The sequence below is a fragment of the Gossypium hirsutum genome, chromosome A05, assembly GCF_007990345.1.
Source record: "Gossypium hirsutum isolate 1008001.06 chromosome A05, Gossypium_hirsutum_v2.1, whole genome shotgun sequence".
In the NCBI taxonomy this organism is placed as follows: domain Eukaryota; kingdom Viridiplantae; phylum Streptophyta; class Magnoliopsida; order Malvales; family Malvaceae; genus Gossypium; species Gossypium hirsutum.
In genome coordinates, this window is record NC_053428.1 from 27,871,741 (window position 1) to 27,890,283 (window position 18,543).

The window sequence follows — 18,543 nt, forward strand, 5'->3', positions numbered from 1 at the left end:
TTATTCTGAGGCGGTTAGCTGTGAAGACTCAGAAAAGTGGATGTTTGCTATGCAAAAAGATATGGAATCACTCTACAAAAACAGAACATGGGACCCTGTGAAACTTCCTAAAGGTAAAAAGGTTGTTCGTTGTAAATGGGTGTTTAAAAGAAAGAAGGGACTCTAGGAGTTGAACAACCCAGATATAAAACAAGGCTTGTTACAAAGGGTTACAGTCAAATTCTAGGAGTGGACTTCATAGATGTGTTTTCCCCAGTTGTTAAGCATAGTTCGATTCGAGCTTTGCTTGGTATTGTGGCCATGCATGATTTGGAGCTTGAGCATTTAGATGTAAAAACTGCATTTCTGCATGGAGAACTTGAGGAGGATATTTACATGCAACAACCAGAGGGTTTTATAGTCTCAGAAAAAGAGGACTATGTTTGCTTGCTCAAAAAGTCCCTTTACGGTTTGAAACAGTCACCAAGATAGTGGTACAAGAGGTTTGATTCCTTTATGATTTCTCATGTTTTCAAAAGAAGTAGTTTTGATAGTTGTGTTTACTTTAAGAAAAACAGTGATGGTTCTTTTGTGTATCTACTTCTTTATGTTGATGACATGTTGATAGCAACAAAAGATAAAGGAGAGATAAAAAAGGTCAAAACCTAACTAAGTAAAGAATTTGAGATGAAAGATTTAAGACCAGCAAAGAAGATACTTGGAATGGAGATTCTCAGATATAGAAAAACAAGTAAATTGTACCTAAGTCAGAAGGGGTACATTGAGAAAGTTCTTTGCAGGTTCAATATGCAGAGTGCTAAGCCTGTTAGTACTCCTTTAGCAGCCCATTTCAGACTTTCATTGGTTTTGTCTCCACAATCAGATGATGAGATTAAGTACATGTTACATGTTCCATACTCTAGTGCAGTGGGATCTCTCATGTATGCTATGGTTTGTTCACGTCCAGATTTATCATATACAGTCAGTGCAGTTAGCAGAGACATGGCGAATCCCAGTAAAGAACACTGGAAAGCAGTTCCGTGGATTCTAAGATACTTACGAGGTACTACTGATGTTTGCTTACAGTTTGGAAGAACTAGATATGGAGCCATTGGGTATGTTGATATTGATTTTGCTGGAGACCTTGATAAAAGAAGGTTTCTCACAGGTTATGTTTTTACAATCGGAGGTTGTGCAATTAGTTGGAAAGCCACTTTGCAAACTACAGTCGCTTTGTCTACCACTGAATCTGAGTACATGGCGATTACTGAGGCTTGTAAAGAAGCTATTTGGTTGAAGGGACTCTTTAGTGAACTCAATGGAGACCTTCAAATTAGCACAGTATTCTGTGACAATCAGAGTGCCATCTTTCTTACAAAAGATCAAATGTTTCATGAGAGAACAAAATACATTGATGTTCGGTATCATTTTGTTCGTGATATTATTGCTCGTGGTGATCTTGTTGTAAGCAAAATTAGTACTCATGAAAATCCTGCAGATAGATGACTAAGTCACTTCCTATAATCAAGTTTGAGCATTGTTTAGACTTGGTTGGTGTTCATTGTTGAAGTTAAACCCTTAAGAGGTTTTGTGGAAGATGTGGAGAACTTGTTCGTTGAGAGTTCGCAATGAAGAACTTGTTCATTGAGAATTCGTGTTAAGGTGGAGATTGTTAGAATTGAGTGACTCAAATCATTATTTAAGTAAAATACAGTGGTAAAATAAAATAAAAGAAGAATCCATATAGAATTACACTTCTTTTATTTTATTTTAGAATAAGGTTTTTTAAACCTTATTAAATTTTATCTATTTGATATTGATTAGAATAAGGTGTTTCAGTCTTACTAGAATATGGCTTTACAAGCCTATAAATAGACATAGTCTATTCCTCTTGTATTAAAAGTATCCGAATTCGACATAGTGAATTTTCTTCTCCTCTTCCCGTGGTTTTTTCCCGAAAGAGTTTCCACGTAAAAATCTGTGTTTTTTATTTATTTTATTTTATTTTATTCACAACATAAATTGTTAATATGATCATGTTTGCCTTTGATTATTTGTAGAAAACTGAGTGATCATAACTACTCTTTGTAAACAAAAATCTTGAACCACCACACTAAGTTATCCAAACCAAGCCCATCGACTCTGTATCATACCATACAAATACTTTCCACGATGACAAACCTTCCCACCGTCCACTTGAGCAACAAACTCTGGTAGTTACTCTATATAGACTTCCTCCTAAAAATCCCTATGTAAAAAAGGCATTTTTTATATCAAGCTAGTGTCAAGGCCTCTTATGCGCACCCCATATAGATATAAACAATTAAATTGAAACAGACTTAGCCACTACAGAGAAAGTATCATAATCACCAACACCATAAGTATGAGCATATCCTTTACCAACAAGACAAGCTTTAAGACACGCAACAGACCCATCAAGATTAACTCTGATGGTAAACATCCACTTACACCCAATAGCCTTTTTACCAGTAGGCAGATCCATCAATTCCCAAGTACCATTACCATTTAAAGTAGTCATTTCCTCTATCCGTGCATCAGGCTAGCCATGATAGAACAAGGCCCCCCAAACACCTTTAAGAATTGAAATAAAGTCTAAAGATGCAACAAAAGAGCTAATTATAGATGACAAACTGTCATGAGAAATAAATGATGAAATGGGATAAGTACATTGTAGTTTACCATTTCTAAGAGTAATAAGAAGATCAATACTAGGATCAAGTTGGCTAAGGACAGAATCTTTCATTAAAGAGGCTAGCAAAGGATATGCATCTAGAAGATCTTATCATATCGAATAAACATGATAAATTGGTGGTCAAGTTGTTGCTTGATTTGTTATATTTGTTTCTGGAGAACTTATCAAATGGTTCATAATGTAAACTAATATATCATCATTTTTCAGTGAACTACTATAATCAAATGAAAAAGGGAAAAAAGGTGCATTTTCAAGAAAGGTAACATTAGTAGACATAAGATACCATTTAAGATCTGGAAAATAACACTTGTATCCCTTTTAAAGTTAACAATAACCAAGAAATACACACTTAAAATACTTGGGGACCAATTTTGTGACTTGTGGATAACATCACCAAACAAAACAAGTGCTACCAAATATTTCAGGCTCAACAAGAAACAAACGTTTTGAACGAAAAAGAGTACGGTAGGGAATATCACAATTGAGTACAAAAGATAGAACACAATTAATAAGAAAATAGGTTGTTGAAACCGTATCATCCTAAAAGTGTTTTGAACCACTCATTTGAAAAAGGAAGGCTCTAGGTACTTCAAGAAGATGCCTATTTTTTTCTTTTTTCCACTTTATTTTGAGGAGTGTCAACACATGAGGATTGATGAACAGTACTATTTTGAGTTATATAAAAGTTAAAGGTATCAAAAAAATATTTTTTTGTATTGTCACTTTGTAAAATGCAAATTGAAACATTAAATTGATATCTATTTCAACACAAAAGACAAAAAAAAATCAGAAGGGCGTTTCATTAAATATAACCAAGTCACACATAAATAATCATCGACAAATATAACAAAATAATGAAACCCAAACTTAAAAATATAGGGCATGGACCCTAAACATCAAAATAGATTAACTCGAATGGAGACTTAGGTCTTTTATTGACTCTATGAATTGAAGGGAGATAATGGTGCTTAGAAAATTGCCATGACTCACAATCTAATGATGACAAATTTTGAAACCGAGTACATAATTTTTTTAAGGAAGACAAGGAATGATGGCCCAACTGGCAATGTACCTCAAAAAGAGATTGCGTACTAAAGCAAGCAACACATCTCATCACTTATGTATCAATGATATAAAGACCTCAAGTCTCACAATCCTTACAAATAATCTGCTTAGTCATATAATCCTAAAAAAGATCATGATTGGAAAAAAAACAAGACAAAGTAGTTTAAAGCACGAGTAAGCTTACTAACAAACAATAGGTTGAGAGAGAAATCAAGTAGGTTTAACACAGAGTTTAAAGAAATAAATGATGTAGGATTAACGATTCCAAATCCAAGAACACAAAAGGTACACCTATCTGCTAAAACAACTTTAGTAGTAATTGTATGTGGTTTGAAGGTGCAGAAGAGTTTTGGATTACCTGTCATGTGATATGTAGCACCAAAGTCAATAACCAAGTTGGATGATGAAGAAATGATGCACTTAGTGGAGTTGCCTAATTTGACAATAACAATGATAAGAGGGGTGGATTTTTTAAATGGTGGAATGGTCTGAGTAATGTGTTAATTATGATATCCTAGCCTTATTTTGAAGCTTTTGATAATAACATTTTGTATAGCTAGGCTCATGAAAATAATAGCACACAACTCCTCATGTCTCCTTACTACAATAATCACCACCTTTGTCAGGATTGTTTGTTCCTTGTGTCTTATTACCACGACTCACTAATGCATTACTATGAGTCTAAACAGAATGTGAGTTTTTGGTCTGCAATACTCTTGTGAAGGAAGACCAAATAGAAAACTTATAACATGCATTTTCTCCCACTGGGTTTGTTGCACTTTCACATCTAAATTAAATGGTAATAAAACATCAAGTTCATCATAGACTCTCTAGAAGTTATAAAATATGCTATGAGAGACCTGTCTTCTTTTTTTGGACAAAAAAACACCTAATACAAGTCATACATACAATAAATATTCCCTTTTCTTACAATACAAAATTCCAAGTAAACAATTAATTCTTTAACAAATTTAAAGTGGTTAGCCAAGGCAATTACCTTACTGCCAATAAAGCTTTAGATCTCCAAAAGTCATGCATCATTTCTCAGCCAAGCTAGCTGAGTCTCATTAATGGATAGGTTGGTGGCTAAGTGCTCATCCATGTCGATTACTTTTTAAGTAAATCTGAATCGTCTTACTCCAATCAAGATAATTATATTTATTAAGTTTATGCTCCGTGATTTTAGACATTACTGGGATCATCTCACTCACAGCTACTTATGTTAGCCACCGTATTTGAATAAAATAATACCAAATATCACATAAACCAAAGAAACCAAAAGCCTAGTATCGCAGTAGCCTAGATCAAGTCAAATAGTCACAAAAAATAATCCAAAAATAGTTTTGAATAGTGAACAATACTGGAACAGTATCAAACTTTCCAAAAACACCATACAATCTTTTATAATTTTTGTTAATCAAACATTAGATCGACCCTATGGGATGGATCAAAATCTCAAGTTGACATTAGTAGTGAAATTCGATGGCTAGATGGCCTCTCATGCGCCACTATGCACTGATGCATGGAAAATATGTTGGGACTTCTAGCAGTGCATAAGATTCATGTGTGAACCCCCTAAACACTGAAAATTGCATACAATATGTAAGGACCTCTGCACACCTCCTTGAGTTGGCGGTGTATAGTAATGCTCACTTTAAAAAGTGACCTGCGAAATACTCAAATGTTTTACGTTTGGAATAACAAAACACAAACTCACTTAATCAAGCTGGGTAGCTTTAATACCAAGAAATAAAATTATAGAATAACATAAGGAACAAGAAATGAGAGAATGACTTTTTTGTTGTATATCATTCTATCAAAGAATATATATATACACACACAAACTAGCGGTTATTCTATAAGAAAAGAGAATAAAAGCTAATCAATTCTAACCCCTATAAATATGTTATATGATCTCCTGTAAATTTACTATACAAATATTACATTCGTTATCAAAAAACTATCAAATAATACAAAAGACCTTTTTTTAGGTTATTTTCTTTAAAAGTTACTTAAAAGAAAACACACAAGGCCAAATCTAAAAAAAATTTAGGGGCGGGGATTGAATTATAAAATTTTAAAAGGTTAAAATATAATATTATCAAATATCAATTATGCTTACATCATTTTTGAAGGGACTGAACAAAAAATTTTCATCTTTGGTAGCCAAAGTGCAAGTTTACGGCATATATTTGCTTATAATCCCATCATTTATAGAGGATCAAATTTGAGTTTTCCCTTTTTCTTTTGGGGGGAGGGGATGGAGGCCCTTACTTGCCTCTTATATTTGCCTTCGAAATTCGTAAGCGTTTGATGTTTATGTATCTATTTGTAGTGCTAAATTTTAATTTTAATTGATATGTAACTTAAACAATAATTAAGTGATAATTAGTTTAAAATAACAAAGTTAATTGCATTGGACATTCCCAAACTATGATTTTCATTCTAAACTGGTCATCGAACTTTAAAACGTACTAATTACATCCCCAAACTGTCAATGGTATATCAATCAGGTTTGCTTATTATTAAAATTGTTAATTTAATCATTAAATGACACGCCAAATCTTGTGAAATAATTTAAAATAAAAATTTAAAATAAAAATAAAATGTTACTTCATAACTTTTAAAAGTTAAAATTAAAAATAAAGTAAATTTGAAAACAAAAAAGAGAGAGTAACAATAAAGCTTTTGTAAAAGTTTCGAAAACATCAAAATCAATCTTTTTACAACATTTGTTTTACAATATTCATTTTTCTTTAAATTTTGCGTTTTAATCTATGCCACTTAAGATTTGACTAGAGGTGATCATGGGTTGGGCTACCCGGTCTGGCCCGAAGGCCCGCCCGAAAAATAGGAAGGTTTAGGTAAAAATGTAGGCCCGAAATATGGGCTTATACAAAAAAATGAGGCTCGTTTAGAAAACAGGTCCAGCCTCAGGTAAAACTTTTTTGGCCCGGCCTAGCCCGAATTATATGCTAAATAATTTTTTTTATTTTTAATCATATTTACTTTTTTATTTTCAATTTTAATATAACTACTTTTTATTATATTTTCAATTTGTGTATTGTTTTAAGAATTATTTTAGTCTCGTTTTTTATTTGTTTCTTATTTTAATATTTATTTTTATGTTTTTAAATGTATTTGATTTATTATTTTTTTAATTTTTTTATTTAATGAAATAAGCTAAAAAAATAATATGGGTAGGGCTGGGCTCGGGCTTGGCAATTTTATTTTGGGCCGGGCTTGGACAAATTTTTAGGCTCATATTTAGGGCCGGGCTGGGCCCGGGACTAGAAAACAGGCTTAAATTTTTGTATGGGCCTAGCCCAGCCCAGCCCATGATCACCTCTAGATTTGACGTCTCATTTAACAATTTAATTAATAGTTTTAATAATAGAACGACCTGATTGATATAACAACGATAATTTAGATATGTAATTAGAATGTTTGAGGGTTTGAGGACCAATTTAAAAAGACGATTATAGTTTAAGGATATATGATGGAATTAACTCAAAATAATAAGTGTAAAGTAATATGAATATAAAGTCTACTCTAATATTACTATGATTTTGTTCGATTAAAAATTTTAATTAATATTTCTTTTGTCAAAATATTGAAAATAGTATTTTTCTAATGCTAATTTAGTAATATAATAAATAATAAAAAGCATTTTTGTCGGTTAAAAGAATTACATTTTGCTATATATTATATATTATAGATAGATAAGAAAATTAATTTTTTTGGTAGATAATAAGGAAATTATATGATCTTACATTTGTAATTAAATATAATTAATTACATTATTTTTTAAGGTTAAAATATGCATTAAGTCTCTTTACTTTTTGCACATATGAAATTTATTCATTTTACTTTTATTTTAAGGAATTTATTTCCTCTACTTTTCAAATTTAAAAATACAAGTCGAGTTGTAGACACAGCTAATTTTTTTTTGTTAAATTTAAGTTCATTATAATATCAGTTTTTTATTACATTGATCTAAATTATGTAATTTAAAAGATAAAGAGACTAAATTTTAAATATATAAAGAATATAAGAATTTAAAGCATATTTTAAATTTTTTTATGGCAAGAACTAGGAGTTTAAAGTTTCTAAGTCCAAAATCAGATTTGTCAATTCCGTGAAACACCTACCATGAAATCAAGGGCATAGCCAAAATGGGCAGGTAAGGGCCGTGGCCCCTTAGCTAAATGAGCAAATTACTTGTTAGCCCTTCCCTAAAATTGAAAGATTCAATTTTGACCTTTTTAACCTTAGATTAAATAGAAAAATTATAATTTTAACTCTTTTGAAAAATTACTAATTTAATTTAAGCATTTTTAATATAAGAATTATAAATTTAGCCCTCTTAAATTTTATAATTTTATCTCGCAACTAGCAAAATTTATGACTTCATAAAATACATTTTATTTAATATTAGAAATATTTTTAGATAAATATGCGTATATATTTTATAATTAAAATTTTATTATTTAGATAAAAATTTGGATTTGATCAGGCTATCTAGACGTACGTAGTTGAAGGTATTTATGTGGACCAATTGGGACAAAGTACGAGTGGAACACATCCTATTATATTTCACTTTCTTATATCGATTTTGTTTCCCTTCTTTTCAAACATTCAAATGTGAATGTAGAAAAATGTCAGTATCCATATCCCACGCGTTTCATGTTCAAATACGTAACACCAATTTATTAATTCTAGAATCACATAAAATATTCACTTACTATAAAAATAAATTAATAAGAATATAATGATAAAATGATAAAATATATTATATTTTTAATAAGAGAATATGGACTTAAATTTTGAAAATGATGTTGTTAAAATGGACAGTTATAAACTCTAAACATAAACTATAAAATGAATATGAAAAATACAAAAAATTTATTAATTTTTATCAAAGGGTGAGAAAAAAGTTTTATTCAAAGTTAATCAATATAAGTTTTTTACCACACTATATCAGTAAATTAAACATTTTCTAACTGATATTTACAAACGACTTAAATAAGAAAATTTACAGTGCCGACCCCCTGGCCCCCGCTGTTAAACTCTCGATCTTGACCAATTGTGAATGGTGTGCAATAAATTTCCGAAAGCTTGGTGGTTCCCCCAGCGTGGTAGTTACGGTTTTACTTTTTAACTGTCTTTGATTGAATAAAAAAGTGGAACTAACTTCTGGAAACTGAATAAAGAAAGATTAAAACAAATTAAAGAAAATTTCGATGGGTTTGGTCATCACGAAGGTAGAATTTTTTTTTAAACGGCCAAAATTAAATTTTAATTTTTACGATAGTAAAAATATAATTATTATTATTTAAATAATTTATATTTTTTAATTTTTAAAGAATTAATTTAAAATTTTATTATTTTTAAGGAGTTAAAGTATAATTTTATTTTTATTAATTTAAAATTTTAAAAATTTTAAAGAATTTAAATAAAAAAATTTTCATTTTATGTTTTCAGACTCTACCAACCTCTGCCCTTAGAATTGGTAAGAAAGGAGTGGTAATTTTTGCATTTTCTAAGTGCGTAACTTTTGCTTATTCTAACTGCGTAACTTTTGCTTAATCCTAAGGTTAAATATCAAGAAATTTGAATTTTTATTTTATGTAAATTATGTGTGGTTTTTTTATTTTAAATTTTACTTTTAACTTAAGTCTTATTATATATATATATAGGTTTTGTTGGGATTTATTTTATTTTAATTTAAAATATATTTCAAATATTAATTTAATCATACTTTGTAATAGTTAATTTAGATAATAATTATTTGAATGTATATTATTGACACTTAAAACTATGGTTGTATTTGTAACTTCAAAAAAAGAGTTTTTTTGCCTATTAAGTAGGATAATATTTTAAATTTAAAATTTATTAAATAACATAAAATATTTTTAATTAAAAATAAAGTAAGATGGACTAAGAGATTTAAATTTTGATAAATGTGAAACTTACAATTCTATCATTACATATTTATTAAATTGTCTTTTTTATTTTATTAAATCCCATCAAATTGATTGAATATATTTATTAGGTTAAATTCAAGCTTCATAATGGTACATAATCATAATTGAATTTTTTTCATTTAATATATTTTTAGTTTTATTATATAAGAAATTTAAATACCATCGAGTTCAATCTTGAATGCGGATATACTTAATCAAATTTGAATAAATAAATCTAAATAACTCAATTAAGTCTTGAATTTAAAAATTAAGGTTGATTCATCAACTTGTTACAGTTTTACTCCCCCAGTCTCAATTACTGGTGGGCCGGAGAGGGGAATTGGTCTAACGCCACGTGTGAGCAAAACGCGTCGTCAATAGAAACCTTTCTGTTTATGGATGTGGCTGTCCCTTCCATCTTCAATTTAATTATTATTATCGGATAATTCGCATAACCCCGTTCATGATAGGGTGATACACAGAACCAGCTTCATTTGGGTTATTTTAAGCTGAGTTTAGGTCTTTTTTTTGTCTTAAATAAATTTTGCCTCACCTAATTTTTCTTATTTAATTTAATTATAAAATTTAATATAAATTTATTTCATTTCATTAAACATTAAATTGAGGTATTAGAGCATGCGATATTGGCCTAAAAAGTATTTTAAATCGGATCACGGTCCATAATCGTTTCTACTTACAATTATATAAATAGTTGTAATTAAAATATATCAATATTAATTATTACATTTTAAAATTAATTAAATCCACACGCATCTTATTTTATTTAATAAATAAAACCTGATATTTCATTAAATAATTAATCATCTTTAAAATACTTCCATTAACAACAAATTTAAAGAGATAAAACGTTTTATTTCTTTTGGATTATAGGGGACGTATGCATTCATGTTAAAAAGTAGAAGTACTTAAAAGTTGTAAATTCATGCATTTATCATATAAGCTAATGATATTAAACGTTCACTTTTAATAAATAATTATTCTATAATTTATAACTTCCTTTTACATACCCGTACACAAAATTTTTATTGTGACGGATTGATAAGTTAAATTCTGACATATTTTATGATAACAAAATAAGATTATAGATAACTTTGACAAAAATAACTACTGAAAAATTTATTTGAGTATTGTTGCTGGGGGATCTCCAACAACTCGAAACCATGGGATGTAGTTAATTTCAGCTTCTTCTTTTTTTTACCAAAAAAAAAATCTCTCTTAAGTGCTTCTGAACTATTTTCTCTTTCTTTTATTTTAAAGATTGAATAATTAAGGAATAAACAGTAAAAGAATCTCAAAGGACTAAACCTTGAAATACATCAACAGTCTTCTAACATACTATAAAAGCTGCAAAGGTATATTATACCACCATGCAAAACTAAATATCAATCTTTTTCCATATCTTTTGGGATTAATTAAAATCTAATTAGTTTAACTACTTTTAAGACTATACTATTGCTGCAGCTAGTCTAAGTTCAAAGTCTAAACCTAGCTAGCTTGCATTTAACATTTAAAAACTGATTTCTTTTTTCAAAATTAATTACCCTTAATCTATTTTGTGGTCCATTTATATCCAATCTCATTAGCATTCTATGGGTGAATCCTACATACACACCTACCATGAAAAGACATTAAAATTTAAAATATATATTTTAAAATAATAAAAATAAATATCTATGAAAAACAAATAGGGGAAAATTGGATATGATTGCATCATCCAACCCAAAACTTTGCCACATGCACGCATGACAGCCTTCTTCGCACTCACGTAGCTACTCGGAAGCTCCGTGCCTCCATCACTCCCCTCTCTCCATATATTTATATATACACATCGATATCATCCATTCAACCATCACTCTGCTTTGAACCTTGCTCAAATTTGAAATTTCATTTTCTGCAGGAGAGTGTTAATTAAAATGGAACACGAGGCAGGAGTGAGTCCATCAAGTTACAGAGGTGTGCGCCAAAGGAAATGGGGGAAATGGGTGTCTGAAATCCGAGAGCCAGGGAAAAAGACCCGCATATGGCTGGGGAGCTACGAGACTGCTGAAATGGCAGCGGCCGCCTACGATGTGGCGGCATTGCATTTCCGGGGACGAGCTGCTCGGCTTAACTTCCCGGAGTTGGTGGACAGCCTTCCGCGTCCGGCTAGCTCAAGGGCAGAAGACGTTCAAATGGCAGCTCAAGAGGCAGCATTGAGGCTTAGTCGAAGGGCCAAGATAAGTTCGGAGGTGGGTGGTGAGCTAGCTGGTAGTGGTAAGAGCCTTGGTCCGATTAGGGTTGGACTGTCACAAAGCCAAATTCAGGCTATCAATGAGTTCCCACTGGACTCGCCCAAGATGTGGATGGAATTAGCTGGTGCAGTGTTGTTGGCTGAGCCAATGATGTGTGGGGTTGATGATGCGGAGTTCATGAGTGACTATGAAGAAATTCTGGTTGAACCCATTTGGGATTAATCAAATATTTTTCCAGTTATACATACAATACACAACCCTTTTTTTAACTGGGGGTGGGTAATTATACAAAGATTGTTGCTCCTATCAATCTAGGTGGCAATCCTTGCAACACATTACATAAAATTAATTAATCAATAATTTCACGACATGGGATGATATTTAGGATTTGGATTCTAGTATTTGTAACAATTTTCTTTTATTTCTAGATGGTGCCCAGAAAAAGAAAGTATAGATTAACGTATGTGGTAATATATAATATTTTTGTAATTGTTGTTTCGGTTGAAGAACTGAAGGAATTAATAATTATTTTCTTCTTTATTTTGGAACGTCTATCAGTTGCTTTACTTTTTCTTGCCAAATGCACCAAAACATCAGTTTTCCATTGCTCAACATATGAGGCTTAATTATGAAGGATGCATTCATTAAAATTAAAGTCATACATTAAATGTGGCAAGGCTTTGGGGTTTCCAGTTTTGCGCTCTCATTTGGTTTCTACTGTTAAGCTTGGACAATGAGAGGCGGCAGGCGCCGTAATATAATCTCTATTGTATTTGAACGTACAGAAGGAAAATTTTAACTATATTTTCTTCCATAAATTTATAAGCGTAGCAACACTTCTACTCATGCAGAGTGGATTTAGATAGGTGGTGAGATGAGTTGGGGTGTGTTTAATTTATTTTTTGTCTCACGCTATAATATTTAATGGTGTGTTTAATTTATTTTTTGTCTCACGCTATATTATTTAATCTCATCGTCACTATTATTTTTATAGCAGATAAATATACTGTTTATCTTAACTCACACTTACACAATTAGAATCTAGCAGCTTGAATATATTTATAAATGACAATTACTTAAAAATGAATTTACTAGCCGAATTAAAATTTTGTTATCTATAATATTATATAAATGATTTTTTTTTAATTTCATAGATAGAATGTCAATAACTTCTTCACCTCTTAGCGAAATTTTTGTGTTTGAGAGACGGTTTTAATATTTTGGAGGGTTTTTAAAATTGGAAAAATCAGTTGATAGGGATGTTAGTAGAGGTGTGTATAGACCGGGCTAGGTTCAACTAAAAATTTAGGCCTGTTTGTTAGGTTCGGGCCCGACTCGGCCCGAAAAATAGGTCTAAATTTTATCCAAACCCAACCCGGATAAGAATGTTAAAAACTAAACCTGACTCGGCCCGCTCATATTAATTTTTATATTTTTTATATAACTTTAAAATATATATAATACATCAAAAATACTACAAACATCAAAATAAATATTTCCCAATAAATTGAAAATAAATTTTAAAAAATATGTATACTTAAATAACACTAAGATAGATGCAACTTAACAAGCAAATATCTCTAAAATAATAACAAAATTAACAATAAAATAATTTTTATATAATATCCAAAAAATAATAACAAAATAGTAGCAACATATTAATAAAATGATAGCAAAATAGGGATAAAACAGTAAGAAAATAATATTTTTTTTTAAAAATTTGTCCTTTAGTGAATTCAGGCAGAACCGGACCTGGCCCGGGACGAAAATGCCTTACCCAAGGCTCGACCCATTTTTTAAACGGGCATTATTTTTTTGTCCAATCCCATTTTTCGGGCCTATATTTTTGCCCAAACCCTCCTACATTTTGAATGAGCTTTCGGGCTGGGCTGAGTGGCCCGACCTATGAATAGGTCTAGATGCCAGGGAGTGGGTAGGGCTTCGGCCCTTGAAATGAAAATTTGTACTTTTAGTCTTTTTTATAATTTATAAAATTTTAAATTCATAATGGTAAATTTGCACTTTGTCCCTCCTCAAATTTATAAAAATTTAATTTAACTTTTTAAAAATTATAAAGATATAAGATATTTAAAATGGTGAATTTATATTTTTACCATCGTAAAAATATACAACTTAATTTTGCCCCCTAAAAATTTTTTATGGCTTTGACCCTATCGATTAGGTCACCTGTTCAACTGGTCAATTCGGTCTGATTAATTATATCATTAAAAAAATTCATAAAATAAAAATATATATTTAAAATTTGGTTCAACCGCCAAGTTCAACCCGCTTTTTACTAGGTTCAATCGGTAGGTCAATCGATTCACAGCCCTTCTCCGGACTGTACCCTAGCCGATTTCTAGTCCAACCGATTTGGTTTAGTACTTCAAACAACTTGGATATTTAGCCTAGGAATGACACCGTGTCAGACATCTACATTTTCAAAATTATTTGAATCAAAATCCACAAATCTACTTGAAAATCTGAGTTCATTTAATATTCGCAAGTTATCTGAATATTACTACGAATCCAGATTAAATACTATTATTTATTGGATATCCAAATCAGTAAAAAGAAAACCTATTTCAAAATTTCCAATATTTTTTGGATATCCAATTTTACAAAATTCCAAATTCAAAAATACTAAAATTTATATATATAATCAAAATTATAAGCATTTCATAACTAGTAATTTTGGATATCCAAACCTGAATCCACATTCGTAATCTTAATAAGTAATGTAGATTTGAATAAGAAATATTAGGGATATCTATAAGTATCCGCTTTGAATCAACAGCTGATGATTTCTTTTTAAATCTAAATCTATATTTGCAATATTCAAATTTAAAAAATGAATGGGATATTCGAATTCACATCCTTTATCTCGTAAGATGAGATTGAACTCTTGAAATGCAGTAGTAGTTTTTTTCTTACATGAGAAGTTCATGCTCTCCTAAGGTGAAACAATCTTTTTACAATTTTACCATTTATTTGATTTTTTTTTACCTTTTCCCCTCATAAAATGCATTTTAAGTTTTTTATAAATAAGAAATAAATACACTATAATTTTTTTTGTCGAAACTAGGGTGTTCATCGTTGATAAGTGTGAACTAATCTTTTTATCATGGGTGCTCAGGTTGATAATGATATATGTGTTGCATTCCCATGAGTGGAGATCAAAACTTTCAATCTTATTATTAAAAAATGATGTGAGAAACTACAACATCACATATCATGTTTCATTATAAATTATTTTATTATTATTACAAATAATAATTCATTATGAACGTCCATAACTCTCTATGCAATAAATGAAGTAACTCAAAAGGTTTCCTTTACATAAAGGTAATTATTATCTCGTTAATTTTATAACTAATGGGATGCTTTATTAGAATGCCGGTAAATAAAGGCATTAAAGACACTTGTAGATTAAACAAGAAAAAGAAGAACTATTTCTTATTTTGTGTCCCATATTTCCTTTTATCTCTTGTTTTTACTATAGTTACTTTTTGTTTTATAACAATTACATAATAAATCTATAAAGAGTTAACTGCACTGTACATCCCCAAATTATATTCTTTGTTATACTTTAGGTAAAAAATATTACGGATCCCACAACGTACCTCACTGGCCTTATAACATACTCGTAAAGGAGCTTCACATGTGTCTCTCAATAGGACCAGAGACATTATTAACCCGAAGTTAGTTTGCAAACCTCAAAGCAAGTTTGTGAACCTCAACTTGGCGAACTTCAAAATTAGGCGTCTCCACTAAGATTATATGGATACCATGTGGAGGGTCAAAGTAGTTGATTGTCAGTCACCTTAAGACATCTCACCTTAGGACATAATATCACTATCACTACCAAGACTACTAAATCAAACTTTCATGTCTGTGCCTTAAGACATGTATCCAAACTTGTACCCCACTATAAAAGTGCCATGCAAATAGCCTATAAGGACTCACGTAGAGGCTCTTCTCTAAGAACCCCAAATACTTTTCCCGAAACAAAGAATTCTCCCAACCTTCTTCCCATTCTCCCCCATCTAACCATCATCTTCCTCCCTTGTTCACTTTATTGGTTAACAACTTTCATTCTAAATTGATCTTTAAACTTTAAAACATTCTAGTTACATCTCCAAATTATTAAGGTTATATCGATAAGGTCCTTCCATTACTAAAATCATTAATTTAACCATTAAATGAGATGTCAAATTTTATGAGGCATAGTTTAAATTAAAAAATTTAAAGAAAAATGAATATTGTAAAATGAATGTTGTAAAAATCATGGTTTTGAAGTTTTCGAAGCTTTTATAAAAGTTTTATTACTCACTCTCTATTTTTTTGGCTTTTGCTTTATTTTTAGTTATTATTTTTAAAAGTTATGCGGTAACATTTTACTTTTCTTTAAATGTTTATTATAAATTATGTCACACAAGATTTGATATGTCATTTAACAGTTAAATAACGGTTTTAATAATTGAAAGACATAATTGATATAACATTGATAGTTTAGAGACATAATTAGAAGATTCTGAAGTTGGGGGCCAATTTAAAATGAGGGTCATAGCTTATGGGATGTCTAGTGCAATTAACTCATTTATAAAATATATTTTTACATAATAGTTAAATATATTTTTATTATAAAATTAATATGACTTAATAAAAATAGATATTATATGAAAAATAAAATTTTCTTCATTAACAAATTTTTTATTTAAAATAAATATACTTTTTTAATAATTTATTAATTTCAATGATATCATATAAACTAAATTTTTTATTAAACAAACACATTTTTGTTTAATGTCTTTAACAAATTGACATATTTTTATTCTGTATATTTTCTCTTTTTACTGTCATAAAAAATGAAATAATTTAATAAATATTGCATATTGGACATTAATTCCATAGTTTTAACAAATGCACAGATGGGATTTTTTTTTTGTTACAAGCACATATGGGAATTGCGACTCATAGTTTAACAACAGTGGGTATGAATTAATTTTTTTTTTTAAAAATTAGTGGGTTTGAGTTAAAGTCCACTGAGTCCCTAAGTTATTGATTTCAAGGTAAATTGTATCATCAATTATTAAATTATGAGTATATTTTTATTTTAGTTATTTAGTTAAAAAAAGAGTTACAATTTGACTATTAAATTATTCGAAAGTTTTCATTCAAATCATTTAACTATTCAAAAGTTTTTATTTAAGTCACTGAATTAAGTTTTTTTTAAAAAAAAAGTTTAACTAACTAGTTCTAAACGACGATTTGACGATCGGTATGGTGAATGTTGAAGATCGAAAAAAAAAGCTATTTGAATTTTGGTTGGCAAATTTATGATGTCCAAAGTTATTTCATGAAAAAAAAACTAAATTGTAGAAGAGAATATGAAAGAGAGTTTTCAATTGGTGTAAGCAGTACGAACAGAGAAAATTATATAGCATCAATTTTCACAGCCTAATGACTTGAATAAAATTTTTTAAATAGTTCAATAGTCAAATTATAACTTTTTTTAATTAAGTGACAAAAACGAAAAATTACCTATAATTTAGTGACTAATGATATATATTAGCATATAAACACATCTATTAATTATTATAAACGAGATCCTCACCCTATAGAATTTGCAGCTTCTATGTCGGACAACATTCAAGATTTGTCAGTATTTTCTTTTGTAATCAGGTTTGTTTTCAAAGTAGAATGCAATCACCATTTTTATATGATCACAAAAATTGCCTCTAAATAAAAAACTAAAAAGTGGTAAACTTTTTAATGGATAAATAAGAAAAAAAAATATTTTCATCTAATTAGTCTTGCAATTAATGGTGGGCTTGAATAGATAGTGTGTTTACATGTAATTAGTGTAAAAATATCAATAATATTAATATTAGATATTATAACAATACTGTAACGTGAGATAAAAAATAAACTAAATGCACAGTACAGTACTTCATTGCCCATCCGAACCTACTCTAAAATTATGTACCATTATTGCTATCACAATGAATGGTGGGCTCTAAGATAGGGTCCTTTATGTCTTAGATGTGATGATGTTGTTCGAGAGTTGTTGTCAAAATTAATTTATGGTGCACTTGCAATGGTAAACTGTGTACATTGTTTAGTGGGGTAGATGAAAAGTGATTATGGGGTACAACAGGTATGTTAATAGCCAACATTCCATATCTGCTAATTGAACATTTAGGTGCAACGATCATAGCATTAGTACCACTTAAAACTCAGTCACATTAATTGAACATTGCCAAATTAATTTTAGTTAATTAGCGAGGAAGAGGGTGCATGTTTGGGGGGTCTATCGTGACTATTAAATATATCTTCAAACTGGGCCCACTAATTGAGGGCTTTTTTTTTAGCAATAATGTATATTTGCTTTTGTTTAATTTTATTGAAATGAATGTCCGAAAAATATTATTAAAATAGGCAAATTAAAGTGGGTGCTGGAGAGTCAGGTGACGTGCTATTAATTTGAAGACTGCACTCTATGATATGCTAACCACCTCTCTTTTATCAACCAAGCAAAAATAAAAAAATATATATTTGTGTATAT

At 29.9% G+C, this 18,543-nt stretch overlaps 1 protein-coding gene across 1 annotated transcript; it reads left to right on the forward strand.

Moving 5' to 3' along the window:
- The first annotated feature begins 11,586 nt into the window (after positions 1 to 11,586).
- LOC107961240 (ethylene-responsive transcription factor ERF022) lies at positions 11,587 to 12,527 on the forward strand. Its single transcript, XM_016897429.2, has one exon. The coding sequence runs from the start codon at positions 11,658 to 11,660 to the stop codon at positions 12,195 to 12,197; it is 540 nt and encodes a 179-aa protein (XP_016752918.1). The 5' UTR covers positions 11,587 to 11,657; the 3' UTR covers positions 12,198 to 12,527.
- Positions 12,528 to 18,543: the final 6,016 nt, after the last annotated feature.